The 21,090-nt window shown below is 42.1% G+C and overlaps 1 protein-coding gene across 3 annotated transcripts in view; it reads left to right on the forward strand.

The window, feature by feature from the left end:
• The window catches only part of MTA1 (metastasis associated 1), a 191,350-nt gene that overhangs the window by 134,944 nt on the left and 35,316 nt on the right, over positions 1-21,090 (forward strand). For 2 of the 3 annotated variants that reach the window (XM_032783480.2, XM_032783481.2), the window contains exons 12-17: positions 2,270-2,385; positions 3,447-3,598; positions 4,724-4,913; positions 5,320-5,409; positions 8,897-9,049; positions 10,210-10,245. In XM_032783480.2, coding sequence (XP_032639371.1) covers positions 2,270-2,385; positions 3,447-3,598; positions 4,724-4,913; positions 5,320-5,409; positions 8,897-9,049; positions 10,210-10,245 — 737 coding nt within the window. Of the gene's footprint in view, positions 1-2,269; positions 2,386-3,446; positions 3,599-4,723; positions 4,914-5,319; positions 5,410-8,896; positions 9,050-10,209; positions 10,246-21,090 lie in introns of those variants that run through there. The other variant, XM_032783482.2, reaches the window with a different exon arrangement.

Below are 21,090 nucleotides of genomic sequence, written 5' to 3' on the forward strand. Positions count from 1 at the left end.
TTCTCCAGTTTGGCCAGTGTACATAGCAGAGGGGCATTGCTGGCATATGATGGCGTATATTACATAGGTGGACGTACAGGTGAATGAACCGGTGATGTTGTGGCTGATCTGGTTGGGTCCTGTCATGGTGTCACTGGTGTATATATGTGGGCAGAGTTGGCATCGAGGTTTGTCTCTTTGCCCTAGTCCAGTGTTCTATCCACTATACAACATTGCCTGCCTGTAGAGAGAATACTTTTGGAGAACCCCAGCTACCTGAAGTAATCTAGTTATATTTGCACAAAATGAATTTTTGGTGAAGTAGAATCTACTGGGAGGTAATATTTAATATGGCAGCAATCAGCGAAATGCGATCTCATGCAAAGGTACCATATTCCATTCTTCTCCTTCGCAAATTGCCTTTGCAAGTCTCCCTGAGTTGGAACATCATGCCGTGACTTACAAATCCCAGAGCCATTTCAAGTCCATTAATAATCAATCATTAGGGCCATGACAGTGCATCAGCTGAAGAACAGAACAATTGAACCATGATTGTAAAAAGGTCCCAGTTATTAATTCTTCTTTTTCTGCCTTGCCTGGGGAGCCCTGCAGACCAGAGAAATCCAGAATGTCTGTCTGTAGCACTCGGCCGTACACAGACCTTCCCCCTCACCCATGCTCCTTCCTCACCATGTTGTTTAAAGGAGAGTAACACAGGTCAGTCTGAAGCTTCTCCTGCTCTTGGAAAAGGCTCTCCTGGCCACTTGTGGAGCCTTTATGCCCCTTGTGTGCCATTGTAGCAGAATCTGCATGTAGCACTTCAAAAATAAATAAATAAATTGTGTCTGAGCTCTCTGTCTCTCAGTGACTCGCAATCGCATGTAATTTGTTTCCAAGTAAAAAGATGCATTTTTCTAACAGCCCTGGAAACACAGTGACTGGGGAGTTTTCTTTCTTTCCCTCGTATTACCACTTGTCTTAACAATTTGGCCTAGGGAATCTTTATCTTATTTATGTCTGCCCAACACCATTGTCTCAAGAATAATTTAATATGCAACCTCTTTGCAGATATAACTGATTGGAATTTACTAAATCTTTGTTGATGCTGCATCAGAAGGAGTAGAATCTGGTGCTCTGATGTGTCGGCTTTCACTTAGTGGAACGTGGTAAACTATATCACTGATGTCGGCAGATGAAGTGCTGAATACACATACAGAGCAATACTGCTGTATAAAAAGGTATGCAGCTCAATGGTCTACACAGGCACATTAATGCACAGCATGAGTGTGCTTTAGAAATCGCATCCCAGTAGAGTGTTTTCTCCTACTGTTGATGCAAGCCCTAAATGACTAGCCAAAAGTCACACAGGGCGTCTTGGAATTGAACCCAGATCCCCTGAGTTGCAGTCTGGTACTTTTAACTAATTCTATTGTGGTTTTGTGGAAGGGAGTGGTAAAATAAGGTCTGTAAATAAATCTGATTCTACCTGTTGGCTTGGAGTGCCATAATCTCTATGCTAAATGGGATGGAATAGAGGTCTTGACCTTTTAAGATGCTTTCTTTCACATCTCTCTTAGGAAATTGCACAGGAAATACCTCTGAATCAGATGGGGAACACTGCAGTCTGTACAAGGTGTTCCCATTTGGGTTATCTGAGGATTCAGTTTACACCTTTTACTCTGCAGTTCTTTAATACTGCAGTGGCAGTAGGTGGTTATTTCAGGAGGGCAAACTTTGAGTCTGAATTAGTACTTCTGAGCTCTTGCCTATAAGCTTGCCAGTCTACTACAAAGCGACAGGATTTGAAGAGGCAATTTTCTGAAGGAGAAAGGAAGGCTACTTTACCATGGAATTCTCTGAATCTATTGACCTTGCAGATCCACCTTGACTTTCCCTCCTTCCTCACCTCTTAAGAGGCTTAAGTAGAATGCTGTTCAGGCAGAGAGGAGCAGAGGGATGTCTGTCGATATGGCCCTTTTGTTACCTAGATCAGAATGTTTTTGGATCAGTAATTAAGGTGTACTCGTGACCAGAACGGTTAACTGCTTTTAAGTGGTTCTGGGGCTCCTTTAGAAATGGCTTGTGACTTCTACAGTATGATCTGCAGAGGAAATGTATTCAGAAAACTCTATTTACTGGTAAGTAATGTTTCTTGTTTTGGAATTCATAAACGTGAGAAATGCATGTCTTCAGTTTTAATCTTCTGGGCCATATTTTTTTGTCACATATGAAAGTTAGTTACATGTTACAATCAATTAATTTTCCCCCTTTTTTTGCTTTGTGTTTTAAGTAACAAGCCAAACCCCAACCAGATCAATGTAAATAATGTCAAACCAGGAGTGGTAAATGGTACAGGAGGACAGGCACAGAACATGGGAGCAGGACGGGCCTGTGAAAGCTGCTATAGTAAGTGATTTGCAAATGTAGCAATTGTGCAAGAGCAGCAGAAGTACTCTAGCACTAAGACTAAAGTAAAGCTTTAATAAGCTACCATGCAGGGTGGGGTGGGTGAAATAGGCAGGGTTTTTCTTCACGTAAATGTTTCTAAGTTTTGAGAGTGGGTGGATTTTATTGTAAATAACTGCAAGAGCTGATGTTTCCTGTGAAATGGATGACTCCTGAGTGAAGACAAGTCTTTAATTCATTGGAGAGCTTTATAATGTTTTCACAGCTTTATTATGGTAGTGGAAAGTCCAGAGAGCATGGTTACATCCTTGTAATCACTATGGTCTTATCGGCTAATTCGTCTTGGTCTAATAGGCTTCCCTCTCCTTTATGGGGAGCCTTTTAGACGTGCTAAAATATAAGACTGTATGGAGAGTCAAAATGACTGACTTTTTCTCTTCCCTAAGTAAAGTTGGGGAGGGGATTTCTAAAACAGAGGGGAAAAGTTACAGTTCCCTCCACCTATGCAAAAGGGCTGGTTGTGTTTTGGAGTTACAGCATAAAATATCTCAAAGACATTACCAGGAAGTTTCCCTATCCTAATGACTCTTACTCATTTTACTGTTTCAAATTATATACTAAAGATTACAATTACTTGAGCTAAGGTCATTATACGAGACAAGATGGGGAAGGTAATACCTTTTATTGGACCAACTTCTGTTGGTGAGAGAAACAAGTTTCTGAATTTATACAGAACTTTTCTTCTGCGTAGCTCGAAAGCCTCTCTCTCTGTCACCAACAGAAGTCAGATAAATAAAAATTATTACCTCACTACCTTGTCTTTCTAAGATCCTGGGACCACCATGGCATTATGCAGTGTTGTTATAGCCATTATAAAACATTTAATGATGATGCAAGTTGCCTCATTTTTGGTACAACAGGCTTATGATCTAGTTTTGTTACCTTATGAAGCTGAAAGGTCTTTCTCCTTTGAGATTGTAAAGATGGTTTTAAAGGCTATAAACTTTGAAAATCAATTCTGTTTAAGAATATATATATATTTCCACCTTTATTATCCCTAGCCACACAGTCTTACCAGTGGTATTCTTGGGGTCCCCCTAACATGCAGTGTCGCCTCTGTGCATCCTGTTGGACATACTGGAAGAAATATGGTGGCTTGAAAATGCCAACGCGATTAGATGGAGAGAGACCAGGACCAAACCGCAATAATATGGTATGTGCATCCAGTGTAAAATAATATGGTATGTACATCCTTTGCAGGTGGCACAGTACTACAGGTCAGGGAACCGAATGCTCATTCCAATTAACAGTAATGGAAAAAGTATCACTTATTCTTGCCAGACAACCACATCAAATAATATACAGTAGAACTTCAGAGTTATGAACACCAGAGTTACAAACTGATTGGTCAACCACATGCTTCATTTGGAACTGGAAATACGTAATCAGGCAGTAGCAGAGACGAAAAGAAAGCAAATACAGTACAGTGGTATGTTAAACATAAACTACTAAAAACGAGAATGTTTTTAAAAGAAAAAAGACAAGGTAAGGAAACTGTTTGTGCTTGTTTCATTTAAATTAAGATGGTTAAAAGCAGTATTTTATTTCCTGCATTATAAAGTTTCAAAGATGTATTAAGTCAATGTTCAGTTGTAAACTTTTGAAAACTACCATAACATTTTGTTCAGAGTTAAAAACAGCCTCTGTTCTCGAGGTGTTCATAGCTCTGAGGTTCTACTGTACAACTGTTTAAAGCCTAAACCAACAGAATTGGCTTTTTTATGACATGGTAAAAGTCTGGTCTATGCAATAATTGATAAGTCATCTTTGTCTACGTGTAGTTAAGTATGTAAACCTTAGTCCAAGGCCAACCTTCCAAGATATTGAATGCTTAAATTGGTCCGCATTAAAGTATAGGGCCAAAGTTTTCAAAAACGAATAGTGGCTAGGGAAGAGCAGCAGCAGTGCAGATGGGAGAAGGAGTGGAGAGTTGTGTTGTGTTCTTAGCTTGTTGAGTCTTCCCTCCTAATCTCTGCCTCCCACTCTTGTCCTTACCTCTATCTCTGTGGTTTTCCTTCAGCCTGTATCAACTCCAATCTCCTATCTCTGTCCCCAGGAGCCTTTCAGAAACTGAGTAAAAGCAAATACTTTACTTTGAGTGAGCATCCTTTAAAAATTTAGGAAAGCGGGGGTTGGATAGGAGAGTGTAGGTGGAAATGACTTTTAGAATGGACTATGTATGTAGCGTTAACTGATGCTGGTTTCTGGTGTTCTGCAAACTTTGAATAAAAATCAGTTGTGGACAATGAAAGTGCTTGTGCTTTTTCCCTTTTCCCAGAGTCTTCATGGTGTGCCAGTGCGAAACAGTGGGAGCCCCAAATTTGCCATGAAGACACGACAAGCTTTCTATCTGCATACAACAAAACTGACAAGGATTGCCAGACGTTTGTGTCGAGAGATCTTGCGTCCTTGGCATGCAGCAAGACATCCCCACTTGCCCATCAACAGTGCAGCAATCAAAGCAGAATGTGAGTGTTTATCCAGCCATCCAACTACTTACTATGAAATTGGGAAACCAGAATTTGAGATTAATTCCTTTGGGAAAGACTTGAGTTAGATCTTTCAGAGGTACTGTGGCTAAGCACAGATGACCTGCTGTTACTTATTTACTTTGCAGAAATGGCCTTAACTCATCACACTGTTACCAAATAACACATTTGAAATTGCTCAGCTTTTTTTTAAATGTCACTTGTTTGCTAGTATGCAGCCATTGTGTACACTTGCCAAAACATGCATCTACTCTGTAAACATCCTTTTTTTACTAGAAAGCTCTCCAGAGGAAAGTTGTTTTAGACTAAGTTAATTTCCAGGACTCCATTCATTTTTTTAATAAGAAAATAAATGTTTTCCTCAATCCTGATATTGTCTTCACAGGCACAGCACGCTTACCAGAAGCATCAGAAAATCCGTTGTTGTTAAAGCAAGTTGTTCGAAAGCCTTTAGAAGCAGTACTGCGGTATTTGGGTAAATATGCTACAGGCTAATTCTCCTGACTGTTTGCGTATTTTCATACTGCTGAGTAAACTGATCTGGAAAAATCTGCTACCCCAAAAATTTTGCATATCTCTAGAAATAAATTCATAACCTTTGATAAAGTCCTGAAGTGTTCAGTTTATAGACTATATTGTTTCCTTCTCTGGAACAGAGGAAAGTTCAAAATGGCCCTTACAGCCTTTCTCCTCTTCACACTATGTAGAGGTGTGGTGGCTTAGCAGCCTACTACCCACCCTCCATCCCATATGCGAAACTCCTCTTTAGCAGTCATGAGGCAGCCTCTGGTGTCTAAGTAAGAGGCCTTCTGCTTACAGTCCATAAATGTGATTGGTGGGATGCAGTTGGCTGGTCCACAATCCCACTCTGGTGCAGTCTTAATGTAACTTCTACAATGGGATCCACTGTGCAGCCTCTTCTCAAGTCTAAAAGACCTAAAGATACAGCACTTTCTCCACGAAGTGCTTATAGTAAGTGTTATGCAGGAGTTATAGAAGGAGACTGCAGCTCTGCTGGGGCCTCTCCTTAGCATCATAATCACTGCACAGTAGGCAAATGTCTGAGAAGGATGTCACTAGAGTTTAACAGAAAATGAGTTGTCATTTGCTTGCTTGACCTTTCATGCCTTTGAAGGTAAAGATTCTGTAATGGAAGAGGTTTAAATGCAGAAATCATGATCAGTGAAAGATTCATAGATTTCAAGGCCAGCAGGGACCATTGTGATCATCTAGTCAGACTTCATGCATAACACAGGCCACAGAACTTCCCCAAAATAATTCCTAGATTTGTTAGTTCTTGCATCCAACTACTGATCTCAAAAAACAAACAAACAAATAAAAAAAACATTTAGGTGCCAGAGGTCATTCAGTAGGTAGTCCTCTTCCTCCCGAGTGAGTTTGAATCGTGATCCCAAGGTGAAGTTAGTATATATTGTGCTGTGAAGGTTCTGTCTTTCAGATTCCACATAAAAGAAAAGTCTCAATCACTTCTGACTGTTTTAAAGCAATCAAACAAAACCCCAGACTGCTTCCCTCTTTTACAAAAGTAGGGAAATTAATTCTTGTATCCTGTCCAAAAATTCCTTCTGAAGTTTTGTTTGGATACAGCATTCTTCTCCTCCTGTCCTAAATAGTTTAGCATTGTTTTGTGCAGTTAAACATCCGACACAGTCTTCCTTAAGAGTGGACTGCATGATTTCAGGTGTGTATAGTTTGCAATGTGAAAAGGGCTTTGGGATCTTTGAAACAATTGGCTGATATTTAATAGCAACTTTTATCCAAGTATTTCAGTGAATAAAACTGAAATTGTGCTTAATTTGATCTGTTGCTGTTTCCCATAAATATATTGCTCTCTGCAAGTTGTTATATAATCACACCTGAACCATTCATTGCCTTAAAGAAAGATCCCATATCTGGGAATGCTGTCAAATGAATATTGCAGTAATCCATGATATTTTGTACATTAATTGGCTATTGGTGCATGCCTTGAGTGTGTTGTGGGGCAGGACGGTGAAGGCCCTATGACTTTACCACAGCCCATGCTGGCATCAGAGTGACTTATTAACTGTTCCTTTTGTATTTAAAAAAATTACAGTACTTAATGTATTGCATCCTTCTACTATTCAAAATATAAAGATAAGAGGAATAGTAGGGGAAAAGGCTACAGAAGCCCTTCTTGTAATATTTTTGATGTAGATTTTTTTAAATCGGTTGTTTTAACTTCCTCTTCTCTTATTACTTAATGTTTGTTTTTGTAGGTATCTGAACTCCTTGACCTGCTACCCTCTCTAGTGTCCTAAGAACTAGCTCTCTCTCTCCACTGCAGTTTGTGGCCAGACAGCCACTGTCAACTCACTTTTTGTTGAAGCTAAAATTTAAGATTCTCAATTTTTGTAATTAAATAACCATTGAGTTTAAAGGGACCAGAGACCACAAACTGCTCCTGAGGGACTGGCAGGTTGCGCAGGTGGGGTCAGGGTCAGCTGTAAAACTATCATGCTCCTTCCTGGTCATCACCTCCAACAGACACTATACAGCGTCCTTCAGACTTGCCTGGTTAGTTTAAATACTGATTTTAGGAGCCTTAAATGAGCACCCAGAACAGTGCTCTAATGTTAAAAGCATCCTCTGGCCACTTCTCTAGTCTTGCTGAGTGATGTGGATGGGGAAGTGGAGATTGGGTTTGGTATCTAGAGCACTGTCCAACTGCTACTAAATTCCAGAGAGTTGATTTGGGAGTTACTTTAAGGCTCGCATTTCAGCAATTAAACTAATTATCTGTTAACTTTGATAGGAAATTGTGAAGTCAGTTTTGTTTCTTTTGAATATTTTTATTTATAAAAAATAAGCTTCTGTGTGTGTATTGTGTGAATATTCATTAAATATGGTTTGTCTGCTTTTGTTCTAGATACAGTACTTAACAATTAAAATATTCTGTAATAATAAATATCCAAAAAAATCTCCAAACTGTATGCATGCAGCACAACCAAAATGTAGCCACTAAAGGGAGAGGAAATTTTGTTATGGAATCCTAGGGGGATAAAAAACACTCTTTATGAAGAGTACCATAGGATCTTTAATGTTCACACAGAATAGGACCTTGGTTTTTAATGTCTCATCTGAAAGCAAATGCTTCAGTGACGTGACAAATTTCAGTGTGGCTCTTAAACTGGAAAAGAGGGCCATTCTCCTTTTGATATAACTATCTTCAGGAGTGTTGTGCTACTTCTTGCTATTACAGAGTCAAGGCTGTGAATCCATAGTTAGGGCCGAGAAAGAGCAACTCATTTTAAACCCCTGTTTTCAGTTGCTTGTAACTTTCTCAACATCTTTTCCTTTGGCATGCCATGCTTGATCTCTGCCTCAGCCAAAAGGTTAGATTTAAATTATGTGCATGTTCTTGATAGTTTTGTTTTAAGTCCTCAATGGCTTGGCCAGTTTAGGAACTGCATTTATAGAATACTGATAAAATTGGCAAAGTTGTAACTTCTGGGTAGCCTGTGGGTGTTGCATGACTTCTTGAAGATGGCTTCTAATATAGAGCAGCCTAGAAATTATCCAGAATCAGTGGAAAACATAGTTTTAGAAAAGGATACAAAACAGCCTTCTAGCACCTATTGTAGGATTATATTGCAGTGTATATTACAGCACAGGTTAAACATCCTTGTTGGATTCAGCAGTATATTTACAATGCTTTATATAAATAGCAATCTTCTGTTAGACTTGGGGCCAAATTCAGAAGTGATATATGTGGCAATTAGTGTTCAGACCTCTTTTCACTAATTCAGATTCATTTGCATAGCAGTAGAGTAGGCTTAAGTCAGTATAAGGCAGTTTGAATGTAAGAGTTTCTGTTCATATAAAAGGGGTGTGCCTTACATTATCTCTGAATTTTGCCCTTTGTTTGAGTTTGTCTCCATGTATCTACTAATAAAAATAACACCCTGCTCTTTTTACAACAGAATCTCATCCATGTCCTCCAAAACCAGACCCTGTAAAGAGTTTGTCCAGTTCTCTTAACAATCTGACTCCTGCCAAGTTCACACCTGTCATAAACAATGGATCCCCAACTATCCTGGGAAAAAGAAGCTATGAGCAACACAATGGGATGGATGGTAAATATTCTCTAGTACATGTACATTGTCATCTGTCAGGTGTTTTTTGTGTCTTCAAGGAAAGTGCTCCTGTTAATTACATCCATTTCAGTATTTTGTAAAGAGTGTTGCCTGATGGACAGCATCAGTCCTTATTCCAGGAGAGATTGCTTTATTTTTTATTTTAGGGGCCTTAATAGTTTTGAACAAGAAATGTTATGGTTTATATTTCTCTTCTTGCAAAGGCTGGTTTGATTTTGCTTGTGCAGGCATGGATGTGTACAGTCTGAGTAGTACATTGATACAGAGTTGCTAGGCTAGTGGAACTCGTCTACTTTGACCATGTCTTGGTGTCAGGCTGGTCTCAGCCTGGCAAAGATGAGAGAATAAGACAAATCTCTCTCTTTTTTTTTTTTTTTTTTTTTTTTATTACTCTTACTGCCATGGGAATTACCACAGAAAATTTCCCAAATGGTTTTTCCTCTTTCATTAGGAATTTACTACTGCTTCCCTGGTTGGCCCTCTCACTGAGAGTCATCCTCTCACTGTTGATGGGTCTCACCCCTTCCTTCAGCCCACTAAATAACATGGGTGAAGGCAGCATGTGCTTGCAGCAGGAGATGGAGGTAGATTCTCCTGGCATGGAGTCCAGGGCTCTGTCTTGAAGAGCTAACCATCAGCTGAGAACGGCAAAGCAGGGAAAGAGCCACTGGCTCCTCAGTCAAGAATGAGATGGCCTATTCAAATAGCCTTAACAGGAATAGGAAGATGGGGAATGGCTCAATTAAAAAAAGTGTGGCACTTAACCGTGATTGTGACAGGGTGAGAAGAAAAACGTAGTAGCTTCCAAGTTTCCCAGAGGTGAGCAAAACTGACTGTCATGCTTTCAAAGACTTTCTTCGGGAGTGAGACCAGATTCTCTCCCATTCTGCTCCAACCTCATAAATTTACTGTGCTGTATTAAAGCTATCTTGCCATTGCATTTCAATACAGCCACACCGGGTTTTTTCTCCTTCACATTTATTCTTAGATTAAATTAGCATTTATATTGAACACAAATTACACAAGCAGCAATGGACATCTTACTGTTTGTGTTTAATATTTAGTTTTTAAAAAAATGCTACTGTTCAGATTGCTGATATGGTGTTTTTTCTCTTTTCTGTTCACTTGTGCTCTGTCAGGCAACGTGAAGAAGCGCCTATTGATGCCTAGCAGGGGTAAGACCTCAAAGCTGTGCTCAGCTAATGCTAGGAGAGTGTGATTTTTAGTTTCATCTGTTGGCTTCTCTAGTTTGCTTGTCTGCTTTGTGGCTACTAATGCTCTGTGTAAATTTTGTGTTGGTGTCTAAATGTTCTTTGGATAACCTCTGTATCCATGGTCTATGCACTGCTAATTATTTTTCAGCCTTTTTCCCATGTGGGGCTAGTAATGGTACAACCATAGTTGTTGCATGGAAGTGGTAATGAAATGAAATATTCACTTTATGCTACTAAATTCCCCAAATTATCCAACATTGTTCTAGCAGTTTTGTAAAAGCTATTGAAAGTTTGGAATGTAATGATAGCTTGGGTGGGTTTTTGGTTTCACTATTTAACCTTAGGAAATGTAGGCTTCAAATATTCTATATGAATTTAAGTATCAAACACATACAGATCAAAAAAGAAGCAAAATCTAGTAGGATATACTCTATCTTTTAGTCATGACCCTTCATAATGTCAGCAACTCTGCTAGCTGTTTGATTAGCCAGTGCTGCTGTGCATATCTATCTTTAGCAAGCAAGCACCTGTAATTATAATACTTTGCTTCTACATAGCACTTTTAATTCATAGATCTGCAAGTGCTTTACAACGTTAGTAACAATTATTCTTCTTCCAGTGCTGGTCCTATGCATATTCCACTCTGCATATGCATGTGCTCCATGCACCTGGAGTCAGAATTCTTGCAAGCAGCAACCATTTATCTTCACGTGCACCCTTTTCCGCCTTGCATTTCTAACTGAAGGCATAAAAGAGTGAAACAGACCGGCTGTCTCTCCAATTCCTTCTTACTGCTGCATGGCCTAGGATGGCAAAAAAAACTTCAGAACCAGACTTCAAAGAGAAACTGCTGCTTCAGTTCATCTGCAAATTTGACACCATCAGCTCAGGATTAAACAAAGACTATGAATGGCTAGCCAACTATAAAAGCAGCTTCTCCTCCCTTGGTGTTCACGCCTCAACTGCTAGAAGAGGGTCTCATCCTCCCTGATTGAACTAACCTCGTTATCTCTAGACTGATTCTTGCCTGCATATTTATACCTGCCTCTGGAAATTTCCACTACATTCATCTGACGAAGTGGGTATTCACCCACGAAAGCTTATGCTCCAATATGTCTGTTAGTCTATAAGGTGCCACAGGACTCTTTGTCGCTTTTTACAGATTTAGACTACCCCTGTGATACAAACATAAGAGTAAGTCTGCTTCAAAGATGTCAAACATAGCTCTCCCTAAATCGAGCAGGTCTGCTCATTCAACCTCTGAGGACTTAGGATGTACCAAATCCCAGGGCCATGATCCTAAAGCCAGAGTTGTATCAGTACTTGACCCCATATCGGTGACACCAATTCAACTGCTACCATCCAAGTCAAAAAATCAGGATCCATTGGTTCAACCACTGTTGGTACCATTGGTTCTGTCTCTCACATGGAGCCTCCCTTCTCTGACCCTATCAGTGTGAGCAGATTGGACCCTATGCATTCCAGAGAGGTCAGAGACTTGTACTACACTGGAGGATATCTTTGCTTTTCCTGAGACTCAGTTTCCCCCAACATCAGAACTTTCTCTCACTAGTGAGATTGTGACTCCACTAGAAGGTGTTACCAATGGGGAACATGGGACCCATATGCCAAAGAGCCCATGCGTTTTGCCAGGGAATCACTTTACCATTCTGCTCTGAGGGAACCATGAGAGTTTCCTCCTTATCCCACAAAAGAGAAGGACTGTGAACCAGTTCTCCATTACTGATAAGCTTGCCTTGTTCATCTCCTGATGAAGCAGTCAGAGGATTGAGATGCTGGATGAAATTTCAAAGTCTGCAGATTTGTGGATTTGCAGGGCTCTGCAGAACTGCACTTCAATCAGCAGTTGATGCAGCAGAGACAGCTTCTAGATTGATGGAACAGCCATAGTGATGCCCTGAGAGTCATGATTATATTCTTCGGGATTTCTCAGGGAGGTCCATAACACCATGGAGGACTTGCCCTTCAGTGAAGCTCACCTTTTCACTGAAAAGATAGATGAGTCCTTTATGTACTTTAAAGGACTCCAGGGCCACCCTCACTCCTTGGGAATATATACACCTGCCCCAAAAAGGAAGTATCACAAGTAATCTTACAAACCTAGACTGGCGAATTGACAGTTTTATCACCGATGATTTTATGACATTCCTGATAAGAGACAATGGATATAGAAGTCTAATTTCCCTAAACCTCCTGTGTCTACAGCACCATCTCAACCCCCTCCCCTAGCTAAAAGATATTTTTGACAGGAGTGAGTTAGCTGCAAACCATTAGTGAAACCACCTCAATCCCATCCCCTCATATCCTTCAGAGGTCATTTAGCACTGTTTTCACAACTGGAATTCTATAACAGACAAGTGGGTATTAGATATCCAGTCTGGCTGTGCAACTGAGTTTACTTCCCTATGTTTCCAAAACCGCTGTCCCTCTTCAGGGACTATTCTTATGAGGGGATTCTCAGGCAGAAAGTGGAATCCCTCCTCCAGCCAGAAGCAATAGAGCAGATGGTACTTCAGCATCCAGAAATGTACTTCCGTGTCCCCAAAAAGAAGAGAAGCTGGAGACCTATCTTCTATCTCCACAATCTCAACCACTTCATGTGGAATTCTAGTTTGCGAATAGTCACTCTGACATCAGTAATCCCATCCCTGGAAAAGGATATTTGGTTTACAGCTCTTGATATGAAAGATGCCTACTTTCACTTGAATGTTCACCCTTCTCACAGGTGTTTTCTCAGATTCATGGTGGGCACTGACTGCTTCCAGCACAGTGGCATGGTCGAATGGGAGCACTCTATCCCCTATGTCTTTACCAAGGTCTTTCTGGTAGTAGCAGCTCATTTCAGATGGAACAGCTTCACCATCTTCTCCCATCTCAATGACTGGCTTCTTGTTGCCAGGACGTGTCAAGAAGCCTATGAGTTGACCTCATTAATGCTTCAGCTACTTTTCTTTCTAGGAGTCTGTCTGAACCTGGAAAAGTCTATCCTTGCTCCAGTGCAGACTATAGACTTCATGGGGATCACTTCTAGATTCACTCACAGTGGGAGATTATCTACCAAGGGACAGGTTTTGCACTATGAGCAACTTGATAGACCAGGTTATGCGCAAACCTCAAGCTCCAGTGAGAACTTTTCTTTCCCTCCTGCAGCCCATGGCTTCATGCACTTACATTATCCCATTTGCCAGAATCCACCTATGTTTCCTTCAGATGTGGCTTCACACAGTGTATTCACCAACCAAATGCAGCATAATTACCATGGTAACAATTCCTTCGAGTAACATGGTAGATGATCCTCATCAGGTATGTGTGAGCATCCCCTTCCTACCTTCCTTACTAGACAAGATGATCATTACAGGCATCTTCCTCTTAGACTGGGAAGCCCACATGGACAGTCATATGGCACAGGGCACTTGGAAACCAGGATGTGTACCAACCTTCTGGAACTTTGAGCAATCAGAGAAGCTTCAAAGGTTTTTCTGCAATTTATCCAGTCCCCCCACGTCCTCATAATGTCAGACATGACAACCACCTCTTATGTCAGTAAGCAGGGAAGGGTGAGATCCATCTCCCTGCGTAGAAGCAGTCACCTTAGGGAATTGGTGTATCAGGAATCAAATCATCCTGTCAGCAGCGTACCTTCCAGGAACTCAGAATGTGTTGGTGGACACCCTCAGTAGGCCTTTTGTGGTCAGTCATGAGTGGGGATTGCATAATTCAGTGGTTAACAGAATCTTCGCTTAGTGGGGGACCCCCACCTCAGATCTGTTCTCTTCCCAAACAAACAGGGAGTGCAACATCTACTATTCCAGAGGAGCTTTGGGTCTACATTTGCGAGGAAATGCTCTCCTTCCTTTGGTCAGGACATTTATTCCCTTTTCGTTTGGGGGAAACATTTACTATTCCAGAGGAGCTCTCCATCTCATGGCTTGTTTTCAGATGGACATCAATATTAGAACATTCCTGCTGTGAAGCCTTACAAATCAGCCTTAACAGCAGAAAAGATTCCACTGGGAAATGCTGTTTCACCAAGTGGGAGCATTTTCCCATCAGGACAGCAGAAACACACATCTCCTGAGTCAGCCGATATTCCAAAATAAGGAGAATGTCGTCTTTCCCTCAGTTCTATATGAGTCCACATGGCAGCAATCAGTGCATGCCATCCACCATCAGATGGTTATTCAATAACCCATTGACCGGCAGATTCTTGAAGGGCCTATTCAGAACCTTCCCACTAGTAGAGAACTCTGCTCCTCAATGGGGATTAAATCTTATACTTTTGGCACTCTCAAAGCCTTCCTTCAAACCATAAGGAAGGGGTAGGTATCAATAAAAGTTGCATTTGTTGTGGCCATTGCTACAGCCAGAAGAGTAGGTGAGCTGGGAGCCCTAATGGCAGATTTGCCATACAGTGTATTCTGAAAGGACAAAATTTCATTAAATTTATATTGGAAATTCCCCCTCCACCAAAGGAGCAGAGGAAGCTTAATTTCCCCCAGCTCTCACTTTCTATCCGCAAAAGACACAACCAATCAGAAAATCACTTAGAGCAGGAGTGGGCAAACTTTTTGGGCCGAGGGCCACATCTGGGTGGGGAAATTGTATGCAGGGCTGGAACAAGGGGTTGGAGTGTGGGAGGGATTGCGGGATGTGGGAGGGGGTACGGTGTGCAGGAAGGATCTCAGGGCAAGGGATTGGGGCAGAGGAGGGGTGCAGAATATATGAGGGGGCTCAGGGAAGGGGTTTGGGGTGCGAAGTGCAGGAGGGGGCTCGAGGTGCAGGAGAGGTGTGGAGTGTGGTGGGGGCTCAGGACAGGGGGTACAGGGTGCAGCAGGGAGCTCAGGGCAAAGGGGTTGGGGTGCAGGGTGTACAAGGGGGCTCAGGGCAGGGGGCTGGGGTGCAGGCAGGTGCGAAGTGCAGGCAGGGGGCTTAGGGAAGGGAGTTGCGGGACGGGGAGCAGGAGGGGTTTGGGCTCTGGCCCGGCGCCGCTTATCTAAAGTGGCTCCAGAGTGGCAGCGGTGTGCACCATAGCCAGAGTAGGCTCCCTGCCTGCCCTTTCCCTGGCCCCACGCCGCTCCAGGAAGCGCTGCGGCCCCGGGGCGGGTGGAGGGCTCCGCATGCGCTGCCCTTGCCACGCCTCCAGGTATCTCCCCCGAAGCTCCTATTGGCCCCGGTTCCCTGTTCCCCGCCAGTGAGAGCTGCGGGGGGCGGGGCCTGCAGGCAAGGGCAACACACGGAGCCGTCTGCGTGCACCCCCCCCCCCTTCCCCGACCTGAGGGCCGCAGGGACATAGTGCCGGCTGCTTCTGAGAGTGGCATGGGGCCCACCACACCATGGGGGGCAATCTCACGGGCTGGATCCAAAGCCTGAGGGGCCAGATCTGGCCCGCGGGCCATAGTTTGCCCACCCCTGACCTAGAGGGTGTTCTCTGTATCAGAACTAATCCAAGGTCAAACTATCCCAGAGATTCTCTAAATGGATCTTGAGCTCTATCCTGCTCTCTTACCAGTTGTTGCATCTTCCTCCCGCTCATGGGGTGAGGACTCATTCTGCAAGACTGTAAGGAACTTCAGTGGCATCACTTCAGGAAGTGCCGTTACTTGACGTTTGCAGGGCAACTACATTGCTTTGCAGCCACAAGTTCGCAAGGTATTATGGTCTAGTGCAGAATATCTTCACTGATGCATCCATAGAGACAGCAGTCCTCCAGACAGCTCTGCAGTCTGCATCTTTACACCACCCTCCTCCTAAGCAAGTACTGCTGATCAATCATCCACACTGGAATACACCTAGGGACCAGGACTTGAAGAAGAGGAAGATACTTATCTTACACCACATGGAAGTTCTTTGTTATGTGTGGTCCATATCTGTATTCCGCAACCCACTCTCCTTCCTCTCTGCTTTGGATCTTTACTGGATTCACAATAGAGCAGGAACTGGAAAGGTGATCAGTCCATTTGGCTTTTTTTGCTCTCAGTTGGAAAAATGAGGAGGACAAGTATGCATGCATGGACCAGCAGATACTGCTTGCAAGAAGTCGCCAGTTCTGGGTGCGTGGAGCACATGCAGATCCACAATGGAATACTTGTAGGTACCATAGATCTCAAAGAACCTTCGGTTACTATAAGGTAAGTAACTTCTTTCACAATTTTTCAAATGGAGAGACTGAGTCAAATTGGTCTTAAGTGATGTGCCTATACACCAAGAAAACGTAAGAGCTGGGAATAGAATCGAGGTATCCTGCCTCCTAGTCTGTTGTCCCTGCCATGACACTGCATTGCTCATGTAGACGACAACATGTTCTACTGTGCGTGTACAGAACAGAATTTTCAGAAGATCTTGACTTTGTTAAATAAAAACATTTCTCCTACTAAACAAAGACGCTGCTGTTCGAAAGACTATCTGTGCCAGGTCTCAAGTTTCACACTTCCATTTCTTACTAAAGCTGTTTTTTAAAAAAGCATGGGAAAATTCTCATTTCCCCCATGGTCATAGCAGGTGAAAAATGTTTTCCCCCTGTTAAAAATTGAGAAAAACTCATCTCCTTTGGTGAGAAACCAACCATTGAGAGGTTTTTTTTTGTTTTGGAATAATTTGGAAAACTATATTTAGTAAGAGTGACTTGCATCTGCTGTAGACAGTGCAATGAAATCAGCCTATTAATGCAAGTTTAGGTTATGTTCAACACAAATCATCAATGCAAAAGTGAAGGTTTGCACAATAAATATTAACTCAGCCACACTGCACATCCCTTGAATATTAAGGTTACATTAGCAGCCTAGTTCGTAAGTGAAAACATAAACATGCAGTGAGGGTGCGTTAGAGTTAGCATAAGAAGAATCTATTTTCTGATTCTTAACTGTGCACTAACGTAGCCCTCAATGTCATTTTTAATGTTCTTTTGAGGGTGAATTTAAATAAAGTCATAAAGAAAACTCTCCCCATTCACCCATTAAGTCTCCTCCTTCTGTGCCGCCTCATTCTCCATGGCAGAACTAAGGGATGTCCAGGGGAGCTCCAGCATGCGAAGTAGCTTGCTGACTTTCTACAGCTCCTGTTGATGATAAAATGGTTGTGGTCATGATTTCCGCTCCCTGCTAAACAGCTTGTCCATCAGTGAAGGAACTGCTGAGTCATTCAGCAGCTGAAAAACTTCAGAAATCCTGACCAAGTTTGTCTGGCCTCAGGGTGTGAAGCGGTAGAAGAGAGAATCAATTCCTCCTCCTATAAGGTGTGGCCTCTGGTAATGTTTTGCTATTAAAGGTGGAGAGTCCCTGAGGTAGGGTTCCAAAGTGTCCCCTTGTTGGTTTGAAGATTTTACTGTGTGTATTTCAGTGACACTTAAAATCTCCCTTTTGCAAATTGCCCCAGCAGTGAAGTCTCTGGTCAGGCTGGACCAAACGAGTGTCGTGTGGTTCTTTCTTCCCCCATTGTGATTTCCACTGGGCTGCGTTGAGAGTAGATGCTATTAAAATTTTAGCAGATGTGCACCTTGCATGTCCACAAGCCATCATTTAATTTCTTATCATTTTTTTTATCTGCAGCTTCTAAGTAGCTCACTGGTTCACTCCTGGAACCTGCCTGCACTCTTTCTGCATTCTGTTAGCTTATATATCTTGTGGTCTAGTTTAAAAGTAGTTTAGAGTTGTTGGTTTAGACTTAGTTTTTATAGGAAAAATATTTTGGAGACTTTCCAGTTTATAAATTTTGATTTTCTGATTTTTAGGACAATAGAAGCCTCAACTCCAGTAAGAAAGCAGGATCTAAACAATGGATCAGATCTGCTTGGCGTAGGAGAGTGAGGGCTGGTGGCATCATGGAGCCAGCTATGATTCCCTGATTCTGTGAGCCAGTCTGAGCTCGTCCCAGTGTAATTTAGAGCAGCTGGGGACTGGGATAGGTCCAAAGTTTAAAAAAAAAAAAAAAAAAAAAAGAATCACTTTTACACTGAGACCACTCCCAAAAAGAAAACATTGGAAAAGGTTTTAGGAAAGTGAAGATAGAGTTACTGCAAATTATTATACTACTGTATTATCAGAAGCAGACAGGCAGGATATCCCTTGTAAATAAAGAAACATACTGGAACTGTGAACATCTACTTACTATTGGGAGTCCTTTTTTTCTAATGGTCCATTATATAGATTGCTAGGCTGGTTCAGACTTTTATGTCTTGGGTCTGTGCTAGAAAGAGGCATAGAAAAAAACAGATGGCATTTTCAGATGCTGTTACAACAGTACTGCAGGAGTAGTGCGGCTCACATAACTAATACTTGCTTCCAAATTACCTGTTATGTTGGTCTCTGAGTTAGTGCTTTTCGGTGAGATATGTACTTAGAACCACCTACTCTGATGTTAGTGAAATCACCTATCTCTCACCATCTAACATACTCTTTAAGGGGCCATTTGTGAAATGTGTTTCCAGCCACTGTGGACTGGCAAAGCTGCTTCAGTTGGCCCATGGAAATGAATTTGCTCTCCCTGAAGGAGGGTGATATAACTAATGTCAATCAATATGGGTTTAGGGAAAATAGATCCTGCCAAACTAACTTGATTTTTTTTTTGTATGAGATTACAGGTTTGGTTGTTAAAGGTAACAGTGTAGATGTCATGTACTTAGAGTTCTATAAGGCATTTCACTTGGTACCACATAACTAAGGCTAAAATTACGGAGGTCATGCAAGTCATGGATTCCACGACTTCCAGAAACCTCTGTGACATTTTCCGCTTCAGCCTTAGAGCTGAATTTATTTAGCTTAACAAAGAAAAGTTTTAATGGAGTGGCTTTGATTAGTCTATAAGTACCTATGTGAGGAACAAACATTTGACACACATCTTTTCAGTCCAACAGAGAACTGGTATAACATCAGTCAGGGCCCTCCCTAGGGGTGTGCAGGCCTGGGACAGCCTATGCCCTGTCCCTTCCCCTAGCCCCCACCCCATGCCCCGCTCCCACTCCACCCCTTCCCCCAAGCATGCAGCCCGCCTCCTCCCTTAAGCCCCCTCCCCGCCCCATCCAACCCCACCCCCACAAGTCCCTACCCCGCCTCTTTCTGGCTTCTGCCCCCTCCCCCAAGAGACACCAGGAGCTGGTAAAGTGGGGCAGGCTGGGGCCGGATCACTCGCTGCTACCAGCACCAGTCCCCCCGCGACCCTGCATCCTGAAGCGTGAGGCCCTCCAAAGTGTGGAGCCCGGAGTGGTTGCTCCGTTCTGTCCTATGGATGGGATGGCTCTGACACCAGTGGCTGGAAGATGAATCTAGACAAATTCAAACTAGAAATATGGCATATCAGTGAGAGTAATTAATCACTGGAACAATTTACCAAGTGTCATGATGGCTTCTCCATCACTAGCCATTTTAAAATCAAGATGGGATGTTTTTCTAAAAGATCTGCTCTAGGAATTATTGTGGGGAAGTTCTTCTGCAGGAAGTCAGACTAATTGATCACAATGATCCTTCTGGCCTTGGAATCTATAAACCTGACAGTGGGCAGCACCAAGGTGCCTTTGCTGAGATTCTGTGCTAAGGCTCTTTGGTAGTGGACCTGTGCATCCAGGTTCCGGGGGAATAGTTTCTCAGCTGACTGTATTAGACTATCAACTGGACAGGTGTGCATGTGGCCAGGAAGTAATGTCACAGGTAGTCCTTTAATACAGTTAGGATGTAAGAGAGGATATCTTGTGGGAATTGAGATCAGGATTTTCAAACATGGGTGCCTGAAGTCAGGCACTTAAAATCATTATACAGCCACATACATAAGTGACTTGATTTTCAGAGGTTCTAACATCTTTCACTCCCTTTTACTTCATTTGGAATTGAGGCTGTTCAGCACCTCTGAAAATCAGGGTACATATTTAGGTGCCTAAAATATGGATTTAAATGCCTTACTTTAGGCATCCTGATTAGAAGATTTTGGTCTCTGATTTCTCCAGCCTTTAATGTGGGTAGTCAGGAGTCAGAAATGTAGGACTTGCTTGCAGTATCATTAATTTGTAATACAGAAGTGGAACATCCTAAATGCATTCTGATGCTTCTACACCAAGTAACCCCTCTCTCAGAAAAATAAAGGTTTAGAATGTTGTCTGTTCCTTGTGGTATGGATTTTAGGTCTTTATGATTATAAATGATATGCTCAGTTATCTCTTCTGTTTATATTTTTATATTATGAATGATGTGGACAAAAATGCTACTGCCTTATTATAACTCAGCAACAAAATAATTCCAGCCATATGGAAAAAGTAACATGAAGCGTCTAGTTTTATTCCTTCATGTAAATCTGTATTAACCTCAACTAATAAATCCCTCATAGTATGAGGTGGTAATAGCACTTGGGATTTTTTGGGACCAGAATCCTTTTGATACGTTTATTGAAGGCTTAGGTCTACATTTAATAATATGATTGGTGGTAGCAATATCATTTCCACATCAGCAAATCTAACGTTGGGTTTACTTGCAATTGAATTATATTTATGTTCTTTTACTTTTATCTCAGCTCTGCCCCTCAAACCTGATGGGAGAATTTAACTTTAGACATTTAAGAATTAGAGAGTCAACCCTGTAATACTGAAATTTCATCTGAGTCTTTAAATGGGGGAAAAAGATGCAGTCTAGCAATCTAGTCAGCATCTCTGTCTTAGTTACAGCCAAACTTTGTAAAGTTCAGAATATGGATTCATCTGGTTCTTCTTCGAGTGATTGCTCATATCCATTCCAGGTGGGTGTGTGCGCGCCGCGTGCACAGCCGTCGGAGAAACTTTTACCCTAGCAACACTCAGCGGGTCGGCTG

This window comes from Chelonoidis abingdonii, chromosome 7 (genome assembly GCF_003597395.2).
Source record: "Chelonoidis abingdonii isolate Lonesome George chromosome 7, CheloAbing_2.0, whole genome shotgun sequence".
Taxonomy (NCBI): domain Eukaryota; kingdom Metazoa; phylum Chordata; order Testudines; family Testudinidae; genus Chelonoidis; species Chelonoidis abingdonii.